Here is a 19436-nt window from a genome sequence, read left to right on the forward strand (position 1 = left end):
TGTGTGTGTGTGTGTGTGTAAGGGGTATTGAGGATTGGACCTAGGGCTTCTGCATGCTACGCAAGTGTCTACAACTGAGCTATACCCTGTTGGGTCACCCCAGCTCTAAAGAGATTTCTACTAGTTAATACAAGTGCAAGGTAAAGACAACTGAAATGTTTCAGTTCTGTCTTACGTTTCTGTCTCACAGTGGCACTGACGGAGTACAAAGGTAACTCTGACGGTGTCTGCCCTATCTCTTAGGGCTTGTCTATGAATACTTTCCCTTCGACCACTCCACTCAGCCTGCACTACCATTCTCTTCTTTTTCCCTCACAGATTTATAATTTTTAATTACTGTGTTTCTAAATGTGAGTGCAGGTCTCCATGGTAGCTAGAGCTGCTAGATCCCCTAGGTCTGGAGTTATAGGCAGTTGAAATTCACTTGCTGTGGGTGCTGGGAACCAGACTTGGGTCCTCTGCAAGAGCAGTATGCACTCTTACCTACTGTGCCATCTCTCCAGCCCTTGTACAAGCATTCTTACTAAAACACTGATAAATAAACTGACCTTTTATAACTTCAGAACAAACACACCATGTGCCAAGGTTTTAGGATTCAAGATTCAGAACAAACAGAAAAGGAGGGTACAGATCAGAAGCACAAATCTGCTAATAAAGTTGGCATTTAAAATATCAAACTCCAGAACGAAAAATCTGTTTGGAGCTTAAGTCCAACTGCTCACCAGCAATTAGAATAAGGGGGAGGGAGGGGGGAAAAACAATCTCTAAAGAATTGGCTTTGCTTTAAAAAAAAATTATCTCCTAGAAAGTATCTGTGTATTGTTTATAAAAGCAACCATAGTGAACTCAATATAATGGCTCAGTTTTCTATTCAGAACGAAAGATGAAATGTGAGCATGGGGGATGTTGCATAAAGCTGGATCATCTTCCTATTAGTTCACTGCACAGCCCTGTGCTGTTGATCTAAAGATGAAAATCAACACCGAGATGTACACTGTTTATAATTCAGAAAATCACCATGTCACAGGGAAAACAATGAAAACAAGTAGCTCAATGATAGGAATTCCTTAAAGAAGAGTGTGAGAAATATTTCAAACTGGCTTTAACTCAAATTCCTATTTGTTCTGCATGCCTGGCATCTTCACATTTAACCCAAGCCTTTTCTAATCTGCCAAGGCAAATGAAACCCTTTCGTTCACTTAAGGCAATGCTTATTTTCCAGTAACTTTTTAGCCTGAAAAACCCAGGAGAACATCTATTCTGCATGGAAACAGACCCCCACACCCAAGTTGCTGGGACACTCTAGTATGATCTGAGCATGCCTACATTGCCACACAATACCCTTTGCGTTCTGTCCAAATAGCTATGAGTGAAACAAACAGCTAGGAAACAGAACAGGATTGTCCATTACCCCAACCTCACCGTCTTAAAATAGCACATGCCCTGGCTGAGCTCTGCTGCTGAAAAGTGCTAAGTTCTAGCAGCTCAGTCGGTTTCCTGTGTCTGCGCAACCAGCCCCCACGTAAAGCCGTATAACTAAAGGAATGAGGAAGAGATTTATAAAAAGAGACAGATACACACACATATACAACATACGGTTTCCGAAGAGAGTGCCGGTTCCATGCTTGTGAGGGAGGAGGAGGAGGAGGAAGAGGAATATGCCGAGTAACCCCTGAGTTTCTCCCAGGTTTGAACATGCTGTACTGTGGCATGAGGTCAGCAGACTGACTCTAGCCCTGTGAGGCTGAATTCTACCCTGACAAAGCAGTATCACTGCAATATGAAGCAAGAGTACCCAGGGCATGTTGGCAGCTGTACAGAATGGCTGTTCTAGAAAGTAATGGCAACTCCAAAACAAGAGCTCCATGCTGTCACATGAGATCACCTCCAGTCCAGTTAAGCAATGACACTCAAAACACCTTCAACACCAATCACAGGCAGCTCACAGTATTAAAATGTAGGAAAGAAATGTTCTCTTTGAACAGGAAGTGGGGAATCTGAAGAACTCATTGGTTCACTCGACTGATATCACAAACACACTGATTCTGATTTGACAAGAGGTTGGAGTCTCCTGTTTCTGGACCCTGAGACCTAGCTGAGAAGCTCCAAACCTTCTCTGTCACTTTAATACAGAGCAGGTAGAATATTCTGAGAACATATCTTTGGCTATGGATATACACTAGGACTGAAGGTGTGACTAATAACTTCATTTTTCACATATGCCCAACTTCATGTATACCGTTCTTTTTAGTTCACCAAAAATGTCTGTAAGTGTAGGGCAGAGGATACAGCTTAGCTGGCAGAGTGCTCACCTAGAATGCATTTGACTCTGAGTTCTGTCCCCAGCATAGCATGTATAGGCATGGTAGTGTGACCCTCTAATCCCAGCAGTGAAGAGGAGGCAAGAGGATCAGAAATTCAAGGTCATCCTTGGCTACATACGGAGTTTCAGATAAGCCTGGTATACATGAGGCTCTAACTCCCCCCGCCCCTCCCCAAAAAAGTAATCTACTTCATCTTCGGCAAGTCTAGCACTTCACTGAGGTGACTATGTGCACAGAATTACTCACAGTTCTTTTTCACAATCCTGATATAGGATCTGTGGTGACAGTCCATTTTTTTCTGGACATTAGCAATTTGTGCATGTATGTATGTGGAGGTCAGAAGTCAGTGACACTGGTTATCTGTTGTTGTTTTTTACTCTTTGGGGGCACAGAGGCTTATTCCTAATTATGAATGCCCAGCCTTTGTTTGTTTGTTTGTTTTTTTGGTTTTTCGAGACAGGGTTTCTCTGTGTAGCTTTGCGCCTTTCCTGGAACTCGCTCTGTAGACCAGGCTGGCCTCAAACTCAGAGATCCGCCTGCCTCTGCCTCCCGAGTGCTGGCATTAAAGGCGTGCGCCACTTTTTTTTTTCTAGCCAACTTTTCTTAAGTTTAAATGATCCCATCTACCTTTTTCCTCTGAGCTTTCCCTGTTCTCTCACTTCTGTAAATCTTACTCTTACTCTGTGGCTTACTGGTTGTGTAGCTGGGTGGCTGGTCCCTTTATGTCCTCCCCCTCTCTGGTTCCTTCTAGATCTCCCTTCCCAGATTTCTCCCTCTATATATTGTCTGCCTTGCTGTTGGCCAGTTCTTTATTAGACTAGACCATCAGGTGTTTTAGACAGGCACAGTAACACAGCTTCACAGAGTTAAACAAATGCAACATAAACAAAAGTAACATACCTTAAAATATTCTACTACGGTTATCTTCCTCAAATGTTCTCCGCCTTTTAGTGACTTTTGCCAAACTGGGAGCTCACATATTTGGTTAGGCTGGTGATCGTCAAGCTCCTGGAATCCTCTTGTCTTTTCCTCCCTAACACTGGACCTGGCTTTTTATATGGGTACTGGGGATCCCAACTCAAGTCCTTGGGCTTGTTCTCTGCAAGGAGTTTACTGACTGAGCCACCTCCTTAGTCCTGCATCTACCAATTTTATTTTTACTTTTTTTTAAAGATAGGGTCTTATCGTGTAGCCCCGGTTATCCTGGAACTCACTATGTAAACCAGACTGGCCTTGAACTTACAGCAATCCTCCTGACACTGCCTCCTAAATGCTGGGATTAAAGGTGTTTCCTACTCTGTCTAGTTCTCTACCAAATTCTGACATGATATACTATTATTCCCTAATTTGTTTCAGTTGGAGAACAGCTTTTATATCACTTTTTATGCTTCTAGTTTGATGACCCATGACAGGGCCCACATCTTGACGCATGTTTTACAGACATTCAGAGTAATATGTATTCTGTTGCTTCGCATGTTCTAGAATCTGGTTCAGAACAGATGCTCAGCTCTGCTGGATCTTTGCTTACTTCCTGACTACTGGGTTCTATGAATCATGGAGAGAGGAGTGCTATCATCTCTAACTGTGGATCGACTGACCTTTTTAGTGCTGCCAGTTTCCCTTCCTACTTCTGCAGGTCTGGTGATGTAAAGACATTTGATGTTCTAAGTTCCTCTGGGTAATGCTAATATCAATGTTAAAATTGGACTCCTCTCACCATGTGAACTGGTAATTTTATTACTTTTTCAAGTGTACGATTACTTTTTATTGTATCCTAGATATTTTGATTCTGTTGTAAAAATCTAGGTAATGCTAAGTGCATATAAAGAATAACACTGTTACCAGTGGGGCCAACCTACTTGTACACAGTCTCTGGTCAGCCTCCTGTAGACTGTGCTCCAACATGAGCTAAGTGTCAAAGTCTTTGCAATGCTAAGCAGATCTGCTCCACATGTGCACCAAGCCCAATCAACAGTCTGGGACCCAGCCAGAGTCTAAGCTGCACTTTGTTTCTCAAAGCCTGTTTGGGGCCAGATTGTACATGCACAGCATATGGACACACAGGCAAGTGGAATGGTTAGTGAAACAACTGGAGTTTACTTCCTAAGTCTCCCGCCAATCTAATCACCTTAGTATTTTCTGGGCAGTTGGGGGTCCTCCTTATCTAGTCAGAAGGCTGGGAACTCATGCCCTCTTCTCTCAGCCATGTAATTTCTAGACAGTGACTGCATTTGGAGACAAGCAGCTGAAAGGAATATTCCTTTCCACTGATCAGAGATGGTTTCTACCCTCAGAGTTTCAGGTTCCTGCTAGACTTCAATCTATTGTTACTAAAGAATTGCGTGAGTTTCTCAGCATAAGAGAGAAAAGAGAAAAAAGAAAAACAAGTCCTTTCTGTGCTTCTTCTGAGTATTATAATAATCTTTCTTCTTCCTTCAGCTAGAACCCAGGGCTTCTCTTAGCATTCTATCTACTCACAGTGACGCCCACTTCTGGTCTGTGAATTTAAGGTTGGGGATGGGTGAGGTGATAAATTCGGTGATGATACTGTAAGAAATAACACCCCTCTCCCCCATGAAAGGTAGCTTGTCCACTTGTAAAACTTTTATGCAAATCTCTCTCTCTTTTTTTTTTTAAATTTTTGAGACAGTCTCACTAAGAAGCCCTGACTGTCTTCCAACTCATAGAGATCTGCATGTCTCTGCTTTCCTAACGCTGGGATTAAAGGGATTAAGGGCATGAGATATCAAGCCTAGCTCCCATACCATCTTTTCATTTTTCCCACCTGGTAAAGCTTTGGTTCACATTCCCCACTTCCAGGAACTGGATGGTCTAGAGCAGTTTACCCTCTTCCTTCTTTCTTTCATCAATTCTTTAAAAACTAACCAATTTCAATACTGTGAGGTCAAACCTCAGCCAACAGGGAAAAGACAGTCCCCACCTGCATTAGAATAAACCAAGTGAACCTTCTGCCCCATGTGCTTGATAGCCTAGATTGGGTTCTGAAGTACCATTTCTGGAAAAAGAATTACCTTTACAGCATATCTTTCAGAGTTTTCAAATAGTTGCTTTAATGGCAGGTTAGAGATTCTGCCTTGAAAAAACAAGAATCAGAGATGTGGCTTAGTGGTATATTACTTACCTAGTAAACCTAAGGCCCTCAACAGTGCAAAAACAAAAATTTTGGGCATTGTGATGCATACCTCTGATTCCAGGACTTAGGAGGTAAAGGCAAGGAGATCTCTGAATTCTATACCAGTTTGGTCTACATAGTAAGTGGTAGGCCAGCCAGAGCAACATAGTGAGAATCTGTCTCAAAAACAAACAAAACAACAGCAACAACCAACCAAATAAACAAAAGACATATACAATGTAATGAGGCACAGAGCACTTGGTAAGCCGTGTGCTGTGGTTCGTGTGCTGACAATATATCTAGTTCTGTACATTTAGCTTCATGTTTTTAAATTAATGGTAAATATACCTCAGGCAGGCCCTTCAGGAGGGAGTCCAAAAGGCACTATTGCCATAGGAGGTAACAGCAGCTCCACTAATGTGTAGCTCACCTTTGCTTCACTTCTAGTGGGACAGGATGTGGAGTTAGTAGATGTTCACAACCCTGACCCTGGTAGACTGTGCTTGTGTCTTATGATTAAAAAATTTTTTTTTACATTTACTTATTTACTGGGGGTTGGGGGGCCCAATACCATGGCACGCCTGTGGAGGTTAGAATACAACTAGCTGATTTCTTCTTCCACCTTGAATTCAGGTTGCTATGCTTGGTAATCTTTACTTGGTTAACCATCTGGTACAGCCTTCTCTATCTTTAGTTTTTAACAAAATATATAATGTTTTTAAAAATAGCAAAGATCAAAACAACAAAACAACAACAACAAAACCATCCCACACCACAACAGCAGCATAGGAAAACAGTTTACAGACTTAGCACATAAAGAAAATATTTTTCAATCACCTGTAAAATGTGTTTTGCTTTTTTTTTTTAAAACAGGGTCTCGATACTACTCGATATCCTGGAGCTCACTATGTAAACTAGGCTGCACAGAGATCCTCCTGCCCCTTCCTCCCAAGTGCTGGGATTAAAGGCAGTGGGCCACCACATCCAGCTTGTATGTGTGTTTTAAGTGTCATTACCAAACAATAAAAAAATTTAAAAAGTCTACAAAGTAAAATTACTCACAATAAGCTAAGGTTAGATTATTACTGAAGAAAAAATTTCATGCATCCTAAAAGAACAGGGCCTTACAGAAATTTCTGGTCCTTAAAAGACTAGTCAACGCTCTTCATTCCCTGACTCACCTAGAGCTACTTCTAGTCAGCCCTGCCAGCTTCTTCATGTGAATGTCCAGTACAGGCATGATATCAAAACACTAAAAACAAAACAAAACAAAACCTTTTAACTGGTATGTAATAGTGTCTTCTATGTTTACACCATTGTGTTATAACTGTATTCAGCTCAGTCACCTATGGAGGGCAGGACAGTCTAGGGGCAATAAGTCGTATCATATGCCCCAGCAAAACCACCTAGGCTGGTGACATGCAGGTGCACACACTCCCATTTCTAGGATATATCCTTGTTAAACAGCACATGGTGTGTGCATGCAATTGTGTTAGTTTTACATTGCTGTGACAAAACACGGTGAAGGCAGAGCTTCTGTCCTGGAGGGTGTGAAGCAGAGGGAATGCCTGTGGTAGAGCTTCTTCCTCCTTCCCTTTTACTCCACCCAGGTCTCAAGCTGAGGGGTGGTGCTGCCCACATTCAGGGTGCGACACCCTGACTTCTTCAATCCTCTTAGCAACACTTCCAGACACGCCTAGAGGTGTACTTTACTAATCTCCTGGTGCTTCTCAATTCAACCAAGTTGGTAGTTTAGATGGGTTCCAGTAATACATAAATGTCTATTGATGAAAAAACTCCGAACTCAGACTAGAAACTGCCTCTAAAAAAGTGGAACAGATAGAGGAGTGGCACATAAAAATCAACTCTACCTCAAGCAAATACAGCAACAAGCTTGGCCATTGTTTTTAGGTGTTCATTATGTTATTCTCTTTGGTTTTTTTTTGCCTTTAAAATATTTATAGTACAAAAGCAGAAAGGAAAACTTACAGAGCTTACCCGCCAGTTATGTGCTAGCGCCCAATGGTATGGCTCAGTGGCTCAGCACCTGTCTGACATGTGCAGGGCCCTGATTTTAATTTCCTAGCAGAGCAAAAGCACAACAACCCCAATATTCTGACACTGCCTTAACCAAGTGTATACACATACACTGTTAAACCTGTGGTGCTCTGCACCCACAGTTCAAATGCTGGTGACTCCCTCCACCCCATCTTAGACTCTAACACCCATGTTTTAGTATTGCGCCTCTGGCAAGTTATTACTTAACCATCTTCAGAAACAGATTCAGTGCCCTTATGAAAGACTTCCTAAAACTCTCTTGACTCTTCTACCACACGAGGATACAACAAGAAAGCACCATCCAAACGAGAACAGGCCCTTAACAAAAATTAAATCTGCTGGTATCTCGATCTGCTGGTACCTCGATCTTGGACTCCGAAAGTGGAGGGAAGTAAAATTCCTGTTGTTTATAAATTACTCAGTCCAAAGTATCTCCAAATACACAAGAGCTGAGTACCACTAAAAATGCAAGTAAAACCAAATGCGCGCGCGCGCGCACACACACACACACACACACACACACACACACACAACAACAACAACAACAACAACAACAAAATCCCCCCAAAACCAAAACACCCTGGAGGTGGTCCTGGTGGTATATACTTTCAATCCCAGCACTTGAGAGTCTGAGGCCAGCTTGGGCTTCATAGCAAAATTTTGTCTCCAAAAACCAAACAACAATGACAACCAAAGAGAAATTACAGTTTCAATAAACATAGACTAAAAACTTCCATATGGGATATGTGGACTCAGTGACTGCTTAGCAATAGCCCACTGTTTCAAAATCTTAGAACCAATTGGTATATGACCCACACCCCTCAGGGCAAGAAAGAAAACCTGTAAGCTGCAGGACTGAATTCCTTTCTTCAGAGCTAGTAGTTTTGGCATTCATAGTTGGTTCCTTAATTCTAAAGCTATGTTTCAAAAAGTACAATGGTGCCCAACGGCTCGAGTTTCCACCTTAAACCTGAGAATATTTAATAAGCAATTCTAAACAGAGCCCAAAACTGGTTCCTGCTTCATGTCTCATACAGGCAGCTAGACGCCGCAAAAAGCGGGTTTGAGCTACTGGTGGGTTCCTGGCATTTGCGCTTGACCTGCAGTATGGCGGGAATAAGGCATCAATAAGCGGCACATTACGCTGCTGCTGTGTGGAAGATTTAGCCTTTGCTAGTATTTAAAAAAAAAAAGGGTTTTCTGGGCTATATGCTGCTTGGATAAAAGCATAGACCCACGATGGCTCCCAGAGCTGGTGGAAAATGTACCACCACCATGTTGGGAAGCTGGAAGCTGAAGTGGGCGGAGCCAGCAGCCACAGCGCCCTTTCAGTCTTAGAATGCTGTGGTTTAAAGCAATAGGCTCAAGGTAATATAAAAAATAAGCCATGTAAAGATGGCTACCACACAGAGAATCTGGATTATGTTCTCTTTGATGAAAAACATTTGATTGCAAAAGCTGTTGAGTTATGCCAAAATGTATATTTTAAAGGTACCCTGACTTCAAAATTTGGATAAGGATAAGTTGCTTTGGAAAGGAGGCTCTGCTTTTGTTTCCACAGAAAACCAGAGGCTATGGATTTGTTCCAGATTAAGATACATCAGGTTTGACCAGCCAAGACCCCCTGAAAGGTCTCCAATGACACCATGGCCCAGATGATCCAATATCCAGAATGGTTTGAAGGCAACTGGCTCAGACAATACAGCCTCATGGACTACTCCATAATCCTAAAATTTTCTTTGTGTCCCCATAAGATATAGCGCCCCCCTCCAGCAGGAAGTAGTAAGAGAAGCTACGCCCAAATTCCCAAATTATATGTAATTTTACTATGTTAAGGTTAAAACCTTCCCTTTTGGAAAAAAAAAAAAAAGAAAGAAAAGAGGAAGTGCTGTGGATATCGTTCTGTATAAATAAAACACTGACTGGCCAGTGCCCAGGCAGGAAGTATAGGCGAGACAAGGAGAGAGGAGAATTCTGGGAAGTGGAAGGCTGAGTGGGAGAGAGACTGCCAGCTGCCGCCATGACAAGCAGCATGTGAAGATGCCGGTAAGCCACGAGCCACGTGGCAAGATATAGATTTATAGAAATGGGTTAATTTAAGATATAAGAACAGTTAGCAAGAAGCCTGCCATGGCCATACAGTTTGTAAGCAATATAAGTCTCTGTGTTTACTTGGTTGGGTCTGAGCGGCTGTGGGACTGGCGGGTGAGAGAGATTTGTCCTGACTGTGGGCCAGGCAGGAAAACTCCAGCTACAGTACATCTCTGCTCATGCACTTCATGACTAGAAATCCTGAGGCCTGGAGTTGGTTTTTGCATACTATCATGTAATTTTGTTACATATTATTATGTAATTCTGTTGTAATAACTGGCAAGTTATTAAGTCACATCCTACTTTATTTCCAAAAGAGATTTTAGAGTAACTTACAAAGCCAGGCCCAGTGTCACTCTCTCTTCCTGCTGCCTTTAGATCCAGATGTAGAACTTTCAGTTACCTCTGCAGCACCAGGTCTGCCTGAAAGCTACCATGCTTCCTGCTATGATGATAATGGATTAAAACTCTGCACCCGTAAGCCAGCCCCAATTAAATGTTTTCCTTTATAAGAGTTGCTGTGGTCATGGCATCTATCCACAGCAATAAAACCCTAACTAAGACAATCACTCCACAGATAAGGTCAGCCTGGGCTACGTGGACTCTTTTTTTCAAACAAAACAAAAACAAGTTTATATGCATTTAAAAACTTCAATAAGAAATAGTATTCAAGAATAAAAGGTAATGGAGAACTGGAAGAAAGATAACTGAACTATGGATTGATATAAACTAAGGTCACTACAATTGAACACTCTGGATTTTTTCTGGTACCACCAGTTTTCACTATAAGTTTTCATTAGCTGTTAAAAAAAGTGCTAGAGAATTCACCAACAACTTAATGAAGAAACGTGTAGTAGATGAGTGTGTAAGAAATTTTTAACAATGGTTTTATAAAAGGTAGAAAGGCATCCTTTATAGATGATTCTTATTTATGTCTATGAAGTAAACAAAGGGCTTGCTGCACAATTAGGGTTCAGTGACTAGATTCCTATATTCAATAAAGGAACCAGCCAAGGCCTGTGGCTTTTTTATAATCTTACTTTGTAGCTGGAGTTTTCCTGCCTGGCCCACAGTCAGGGCAAATCTCTCTCACCTGCTAGTCCCACAGCCGTCAGACCAAGTAAACACAGAGACTTATATTGGTTTCAAACTGTATGGCCATGGCAGGCTTCTTGCTAACTGTTCTTACAGCTTAAATTAATCCATTTCCATTAATCTAGACCTTGCCACATGGCTTGTGGCTTACCGGCATCTTCACATGCTGTTTGTCATCGTGGCGGCTGGCAGTGTCTCTCTGACTCAGCCTTCCACTTCCCAGCTTTATTCTCCTCCTTGTCCCGCCTACACTTCCTGCCTAGCCAATGGCCAATCAGTGTTTTATTTATTGACTAATTAGCAACACATTTGCCATACAGAACATCCCACAGCATTATTTGATACTGGGAAAGAGTCTAAGTGACAAACAGCCCATAAGCCTTTTTGCATAAGGTTTCAAATGTCAAAAGTTTAATCTGGTTTTTGTTAGTTTGGTTTTGTTTTTCTGAGACAGGGTTTCTTTGTGTAACAGCCTTGGCCATAATGGAACTCACTCTGTAAACCAGACTGGCCTCTAACTCACAGATACAGAGTGCCGGATCAAAGGCATGCGCCACCACTGTCCAGTTTAATCTGGGTCTTTAACACAAGATGGTCATCACAAGGTTGAACTCATTGGGGGCAATAGCAATGGACTATGTAGTAACAGCTAAAGAATCCTCCCCTACATTTAATTTCTCTTTACACCGAACAGGTCTAAAGTGAGAAATCCACAGGAGTCTGCTTAAGGAGTATTAGGGAATTTATTAGCATCTAAATTGAGGAAATACACTCATGAATACAGAATCGAGTAGACAGCTGAAGTTGTCCTCTGTTCTGACCTGGAGGGAATCCACCTGGCAGTTTGATCACACCAGCAAGCAGGAAGCAGGGAGAAGGGACCTCATGACCCCTCTCCCAGCAAGAAGCACTGCCTCCTTCGGACAGTATAGCCCAAGGGCAGAGCAAATACCACTACACAGGTCCATTGCTATGTTAATGAGGTGTTCAAAGGAAGAAAGATTTAGAAAACTATTCTGCAGTTTCAGATCCCTTGACCTTAAACACTACTTAAACAGGAGGGTGACCTAGATTAAAAATTCGATTACTCGTCCCTGTAATTTACATGCAAATGTACATATGCGAAATGAGGAGTTATTTGCTTTCTCTCCACTAATGCTTCTTAGCTCAAATGTCCTTTTTAAAAAGATTTCAGTCCTGGGAAGCTGAGTAGAGTAAAGCGAAGTCAGGTCTCTGTGATCTCTAAGACTTCCTTCCAAAGGTCTTCATGCGATCAAATGTCTCACATGAGAATGGACTCAATATGTACCAGTTACCTTTCCTACTCCACTCTTCTATCTCAGATCTCCTCTTAGACCATTCACAGAGGGTTCCATGTAGAAACTGGAAGTTGATCAGAAGCAGAGTTCAAAGTCCTGGGCTTCCTTGTGCCAGCCAACTTGCTAGCCTCTCCAATGGCTAAACTGCATCAACGAGCAGCAGTCCCATCACCTGATAACTTTAAGGCAGCAGCAATAGATGTAGCACAGTGACAAAGCTTGACCTTTGTACTTGGTGTCAAAAGAAAAAACAGCACAGAACAGATGAAGGAATAAAAGCGGGTCTGGTCTTCCTTTAAGAGCTCTTTTTGTGTATGGCTGTTCAGCTTATATTCCCAGACAATGTTTCCCAGCTCCTAGGAGCTCTCAACTCTGCTATTGGAAGAAGCAGTGTACAGTGATCATTAACAAAGTTTATCCCAAGTACCCCATGAGTATTTAAATTATGTGTTAAATAAAAATAAAGAATGTTGGGCTCAGTATTAGAGCATTTGCCTAGTATGAGGCCCAAGGTTAGATTTCTAACACCAAAACAAATAAAATAATAAAAGCATGAATACTGAAAAAATTTTACTTTCAGGCTAAAGTGACTTCAAAAAAAGTATAAGGTGCTCAAAGATCAGAGCTTCATTACAAAGTACTGAAAAGATGCTTAGGGAATTAACACAGGAGAGCTGAGAAAAGGTCTTAATGAACATGACTATCAAGTTTGTCTTAGCTTCTTGGTCAGCTGAGATGTGAGCAAGCAGTTGCCAAACACTTGTATTGCCATGGAGCCAGTCGCTCACTGCTGTACTTCTCCACCATGATAGACAGCAACTACTCAAATCAAACAAAAAGTGATAAGAGTCTATATATGGCACCTATTCCTGTCCCACAGAACACAACATGAAACACTATTCTTGCAACCAACTTCTGGTACAGTAGGTAAAAAACAAACAAACAAACAAACAAACAAACAAACAAACTCTAAAGGAATAGCTGGAAGCAACAGAAAACTCAAGATTAAGCAACTTCTGAACAATGACTAGGGAAAAAGAAAAAGAGCCTTTCTGTAGGAGCTAGAAGAGTTATCATTTTGTAAAGACATAGAAAGTGATGGTGTTACCAGGAAATAGCAGGGACAAATCTGTCGCACCCTGGTTCATGGAATCTCCCTGTGCCTTCATGTTTTAAACTGGCCTACAGTTTTAAGCACTTATCCAAGATTCTGCATATGTGGGATGTTACTGATGTCTATTAAAATGACTTTACATCCTATCAGGATAAGGAAATGAGACAAACAAATTTTAAAATAACCCTGATGTATTTAAAGATACTCATTTTTAGTACAGGATAGAATTTACTACATAACAAAAATATATGTTCAGGGCTGGAGAGATAGCTCTGCAGTTAAGAGCACTGACTGTTCTTCCAGAGGACCTGGTTTCAATTCCCAGCACCCACATGGCAGCTCACAACTATCTGTGACTCCAGTTCCAGGGGATCTGGCACCCTCACACAGACACACATGCAAGCAAAACACCAACGCACATAAAAATAAATAAATCCTAAAAAAATATATATGTTCAATTTAAACAAGAGTATGACTATGAGAACTCTAAGAAATGACCTCTTCATACAAAGTCAAGTCTGTCAACTCCTTGGCTTCCAGTACTTACCTCTTCTCCCCACTGTGACTGCATCGTCTCATTGATCCTGTCTTTCCTTTGACTTTTTAACAGCAATACAGTTTCCAGTGCACACTTGGACAAGCTCTATGTGACTGTGCTTCCAAGCACAGCTCTTCCGGGCCTTACAGATTAATCACATGGGATGCACCTTTGACCCTGTGAACACAGGGCACTGTTCCACCTCACCTCTGAAATCATGAACCTTAGAATTCATCACCCTTCTAGAATGGTATCTTAAGCTCTTACATATCTAATAATCTTAACCTCTTCTCCCATTTCTCCCAGAACCTAGCATCTTTCCAGCTACAGTCATGGTGGCAATAAAGAGATCAAGCAGAACTGGATTAGTACTGGATTTCTATTGCTACTGACAGTATGACTTTCAGAACTATTGATCATTGGTTTCTTTATTATCAAACAGGGATCTTGTATTCCTTGCAGAACTGAGACACATGTACTATCTGCTGCTGTTATCACCACTACATTGAATAGAGTCATTCTTTAGTATCCAAGGAGATCTGCGTTAGTATTCATCCTCCGTGGACTTCAAAATCTGCAAATGTTTAAGTCCCTTATATAAGTGTAGAAAGCAGGGAAAGACAGCTCAATTAATTAAGAGCTGTCATACAGGCATAAGGGCCTGAGTATATTTCCCAGTGTCCACATAAAAAGCCAGGTGTGGTGGCACGCATCTGTAATACCAGCACTGGAGAGGTAGAAACAGATGGATCCCTAGGGCTCAATGGCCAGCCGCCAGCAGAGACTATTTAGTGAGGTCTCAGATCCCCAAAAGAGGGTCTGTCTCAAAAATCAAGGTGAAACTAGTGAGATGGCTCAGTGGGTAAAGGTGTTTGCCACCAAGCCTGATGACCTGAATACAATCCCCAGAACCACATGGTGTTATGCAAGAACTGAATCCTGTAAGTTGTCTTCTGAATTCCACATGTATGCCATGGCATGCATAGGTATGCACATGCATGCAAACATACTTAAGAGTAAATGAATGTAATAAAATAAAAGAATTCCAATATGCACACACCCAAACAACCAAGGGAGACAATTTCTGAGAAACAACACTCAAGGCTGACCTCTGGCCAGCCTTGTATGTGCACGCTCACATGTATGTTCACTTGTACACCTACATGAACATGTGCACACATGGACACCGGGTAGGATTTTCCCAGAACCCACATATAAGCAGGCTTTTTCTTTTGGGCCACCAATCAGCTCCAAGATCATGGCACGGAGACCTCTTCTTATTTATGAATGCTCGGCCTTGTTTTGTGCTCGTCTCTTGCTAGCTCTTACAGCTTAACCTGTGTCTCTTCACCCCGTTTTGTCTCAGGCCTTTTTTAACCCTTCTTCCCTTCTGCATGTCCTACTGGCTGGCAGCTACCTGTCTCCTTCTCTTTCTCCTTTGTTTTCTTCTTCTCAGGAGCTTAGATTTCTCCTCCTACTTATTCTCTTTGCCCACTAGCCCCAGCTACTCCTCTCCTGTCTATCTATTGGCCATTCAGCTTTTTATTAAACCAATCAGGTGCCTTAGGCAGGCAAAGTGAAACAAATGCCAACACATCTTTGCATAATTAAACCAATACAGCACAAACAAATGTAACACACCTTCACATAGTTAAAGTAATATTCTGCAGCATAAACAAATGTAACACATTTTTGCCTCATTAAAATAATATTCCATAACACCCACACACATTCTCCCATCTGATGTAACACAATTTTCTATGTAAGCAATTGTTACACTGCATTGCTTAGGGAATAATAAAAAATGCCTGCATATACTTCTTACAGTTTTTTTCCCCTTGACTATTTCTGGTCTGCAGTGGCTGAAGCTACACTTGTAGAACACATACAGAGTTTATGAACACAAGGCAGGATCCTACTGCAGGCATCGTCAATCCAACACCCTTCTCTGCCCTGCTCTTGCTCCTGCACTCACACATGCACATCTTCCTTGTTATCTATCTTTTAATTTGAGTTAAAAACATCTTCTCTGTCATATAAAAGCAAAGCCTTTCTTTGCATTTTGCTAGTTTCATTTGCCAAGTTGCATTTGTTTTCAAAAGAGCAGACACAGCCATGATGGTACTTAATGAAGCTGTCCATAGTGAAAGGCTTCTTGAGCTTCAAGGACAACAAAGAATAAGATTTTAAAACAACTTTAAAAGAAATTACACAAGTTTTCTGGTCTGGAAGCACAAATCTGTAATTCCAGCACTCAGGACAGAGACAAAATGATAATGAATTCAAGGTCAATTCCATCTACACATAGAGTTTGAGGCCTGTCTGAGCTATAAGAGATTCATCTCAAAAACCAACCTAAGCCAGGTGGTGGTGGCACATGCCTTTAATTCCAGCACTCAGGAGGCAGAGGCAGCCCTGGCTGTCCTGGAACTCATCCTGCAGACCAGGCTGGCCTCAAACTCACAGAGATCCACCTGCCTGGGCGACAGAGTGAGTTCCAAGAAAGGCACAAAGATACACAGAGAAACCCTGTCTCAAAAACAAAACAAAACAAAACAAAACAAACAAACAAAAAACCTAAACAAATCTAAGTTTTTACATATGCAGATTCATTTTCACTAACACTATTCCATGCACCATATTAGGTGCAAAATGGATGGTTAATTGCTATAAGACACATGGCCCTACGGCCTCACCCTGTAGGTACCAAGAAGGGTTTCAGAGGTCTAACAGCTTTGCTAGTAATTCAAGGAAGCACCTGGGGACCAGTGACAAGAAGGATGGCTTATCACAGAGTTTTTAGAACATCAAGTATTTTTAAGTTGAAAAAATACATTCACAATTTTCTACAAAAAATAAGCATGAGTATGCATGTGTGTATCTTTGCAATCATAACACACCCTAGTATATACTACATATATAATTTTAAATGGGTTGGGGGTGTAGTTCCATATTAGTCCCTGGGTTCTATTCTGTGTGTTTTATATACAGTGAACGTAATCCTTCTAACACACGTAGGTCATGACTATTACTTAGATCTTCAAATCAAACATAAAGCTTTGTGGACAAGAAATGTGCTCAAGGTAACAGACAACAGAAGAAAAAGGAATAAAAAAATCTAAGATTTTCATTGTCTAAAACCCATCTGTATTTTTAATGATTATATTTTTTTTCATTTTTAGAGTACATCAAGAATCTTTATTACAGAAAGTAAAATTCACATTTCAGAAGTGAAACAACTTTATCATTATGATACAACCAAGAGAATATAATATCTCAGAAAATAGTACATTGTTATGTGCTGAATGACAATGAACTACATTCAAGATTCCGGTGTCCCTGAGGGAGCAACTGCAATCTAGGAGGAGATTCTCTGCTCAAGAACACAGAACCCAGACAAACAACAGAAGAGCATGTGCTTACAGCTTTCTACATGCATTCATGTTTGGAAACTCACTCTTCTCTTTGGCTTGTATGAGGAGATTACAAAGCACCTCGTCGTCATGTCTGTTTCCCACTTAGCAGTCTCTCCTTTGAATGCATAGTCAGAAGACCACTGGACAGCTTCTCTGACTTCTTCAGCCTAGCTGTTTCTACAAGAACCCTTGTGCTCAGAGCAAATGCCGATGGGAAATGTGCATGTCCACAGCTGTGGTGTGCAGTCCCCAGGGTAACGTTGCCAGACACTCTGCATCCTCAGGGTTTTAACCCTCCACCCACATCCCTGCTTCAGCTGGGAGGAAGTACCATGGAGAAGTACATGTGTAGACTTAAATTTTTTTTTTATTTTTGAAAATATGTAGACTCCTGTGCAACATGAAGTATTAGGAACCCTGGTCTAAAACTCTGATTCTGCTAGTGGACTTGGTAGTGGACTAGTCCTTTATATTTGTATACTACCTCACTTGTGCACTTGTATTAGAGGCGCTTTCCCATAGAGATGTTGGGAGACTTGAAAAGTGAGTCCAATATAAGAACATAGAAATAATTACCTTACCATTGTTTTTAGGATTAGAGGAAGTCACACTAGTTTAATTCTCATATTTATTTACTGTATATGTGTGCAGGCATGTGTGTGTGTGTGTGTGTGTGTGTGTGTGTGTGTGTGTGTGTGTGTGTGTGTGTCTGTCTGTCTGTGTGTAGGTCAGAGGACAACCTGTGGGATGCTGTTCCTTCTTTTTACTACATGGGTTCCAGGAATCAAACTCAGGCTGTCAGGCTTGGTGGCAAGCACCTTTGCTCACTGAGTCATCTCACTGGCCCTATTTTTTTTCTCCCTATACTTGATCCCTTTGCATTCTTTTTCAGTGTGGGGAGCAAGGTTCAGTTGTGGTATTATCTCACCAGCACCCTATAGAGGCCCACAGCAGAGCAGGCACTGGGTTGGCGCAAACTGGAGCAGAAACAACTGCTGCCTTAAAGGGCTACTGTTAGTTTTGTGAGCTTGGGCCAGTTTGAGTTTCTTCATCAGCACAAATGGATCATATTTACTCTGAATCACTGCTGTGAGAATGAAATATATTAGTAGATAAAAATAATTTTTCTTTAAGGCATATACTAGGCATTCAATCAACTGTTGATTCCCCGTAATAATTGAAGATTAAACTTCTATATTTAATTCTGCAATACATGACCATTAATAGAGACCATAGATTTCTAAAAACAAATTCAAGTCCCCTATTTTTTCACCTTCCTTTAAATGAATACAATGGTTCAATTTTTTTTTTGCTCATATACTGTAAAGGTAATAGTAATAAAACAACAACAACAACACATTCTTGCTCCAGAAACAAAATGCACACATATACAAATTTATGTATAAGCCCAGGATAGCTTTGGATCCAAGGCTGAGGTTCCTTAAGTAACCTTTTGCTTTGGTTATCACACAGCTCACAGTTAGAACTGTAGTCCAACCTTATCAAGCATAACCTGATAGCATACAGATTTAAGTTCTTATCTGTTCTTTAAAAACCTCTACCATTCACTTGAATGAATTTCTGCCTACAACAGACCTAGTCAGAAGTTGTATATACTTATAGTACTTGATTTAAAAAAAAGATTTAGAAATCAGTTCTTCCTTCAGCTTCTTAGCATTGCCTTATAAACCACGTTTCTTTTAAAAGCTTACCAACACTTGACTGCCCTTTTGAGGGGCACATATGTAATATCTGGTCCATTTATTTATAAATACATCCTTTCAAGTTATATCCTAAACTACACTCATAATTTTATTCCATTATTTTAAAATATTAAAAGTTTTAGATATTAAAATCATTGAGATAATTTTAAATACTTAAAAAACTTATTTCAAGTTTCACTGTACCTTCCTTCTTTTTTATACTAGAAACTCCTTTTATCACAGTAAGGAATTATTATGATCCCGTTATTATCCTCAATATATTTGCTTATTTTGGTACTGCCTACTTACAGGCAACCAGTTTTTTATCCAAGAAGCCACGTTCTCATTGGTTCTGGACCCTGACCCCTTACCATGATGTCCAGTTTCACATTATCAGCCCCACTACTCTCAGCTCTGATGTATCTGAGTACAATACCTCTGTTCACACTTACTCCTTTTACACCTAAGAACCTACTTCCCTCCTAAACTAAGTGTGTATGTGTGTGTGTGTGTGAGTGTGTGTGGGGGAGTATACAGACTAGGAGTCCTTACAAATATCTGGCAATAGCTTAAACTATGTTCCAGGAACCCCAAGTCTCATGATTACACTGATGTAAGTAGACATGCCATCAGGTCCCCTCAGTG

At 41.0% G+C, this 19436-nt stretch overlaps 1 protein-coding gene across 6 annotated transcripts in view; it reads right to left on the reverse strand.

Moving 5' to 3' along the window:
- Window positions 1–19436, reverse strand: part of Tmcc1 (transmembrane and coiled-coil domain family 1) — a 193628-nt gene that overhangs the window by 52983 nt on the left and 121209 nt on the right. Inside the window, exon 1 of one of the 6 annotated variants that reach the window (XM_052719118.1) lies at window positions 1597–1638. The exons of the other annotated variants lie outside the window; for them this stretch is intronic. Coding sequence (XP_052575078.1) covers window positions 1597–1623 — 27 coding nt within the window. The 5' untranslated portion in view covers window positions 1624–1638. Of the gene's footprint in view, window positions 1–1596; window positions 1639–19436 lie in introns of those variants that run through there. 6 annotated transcript variants of the gene reach the window in all.

Source organism: Peromyscus californicus, unplaced genomic scaffold, assembly GCF_007827085.1.
Source record: "Peromyscus californicus insignis strain IS unplaced genomic scaffold, ASM782708v3 Scaffold_6__1_contigs__length_162567912, whole genome shotgun sequence".
In the NCBI taxonomy this organism is placed as follows: Eukaryota; Metazoa; Chordata; class Mammalia; order Rodentia; family Cricetidae; genus Peromyscus; species Peromyscus californicus.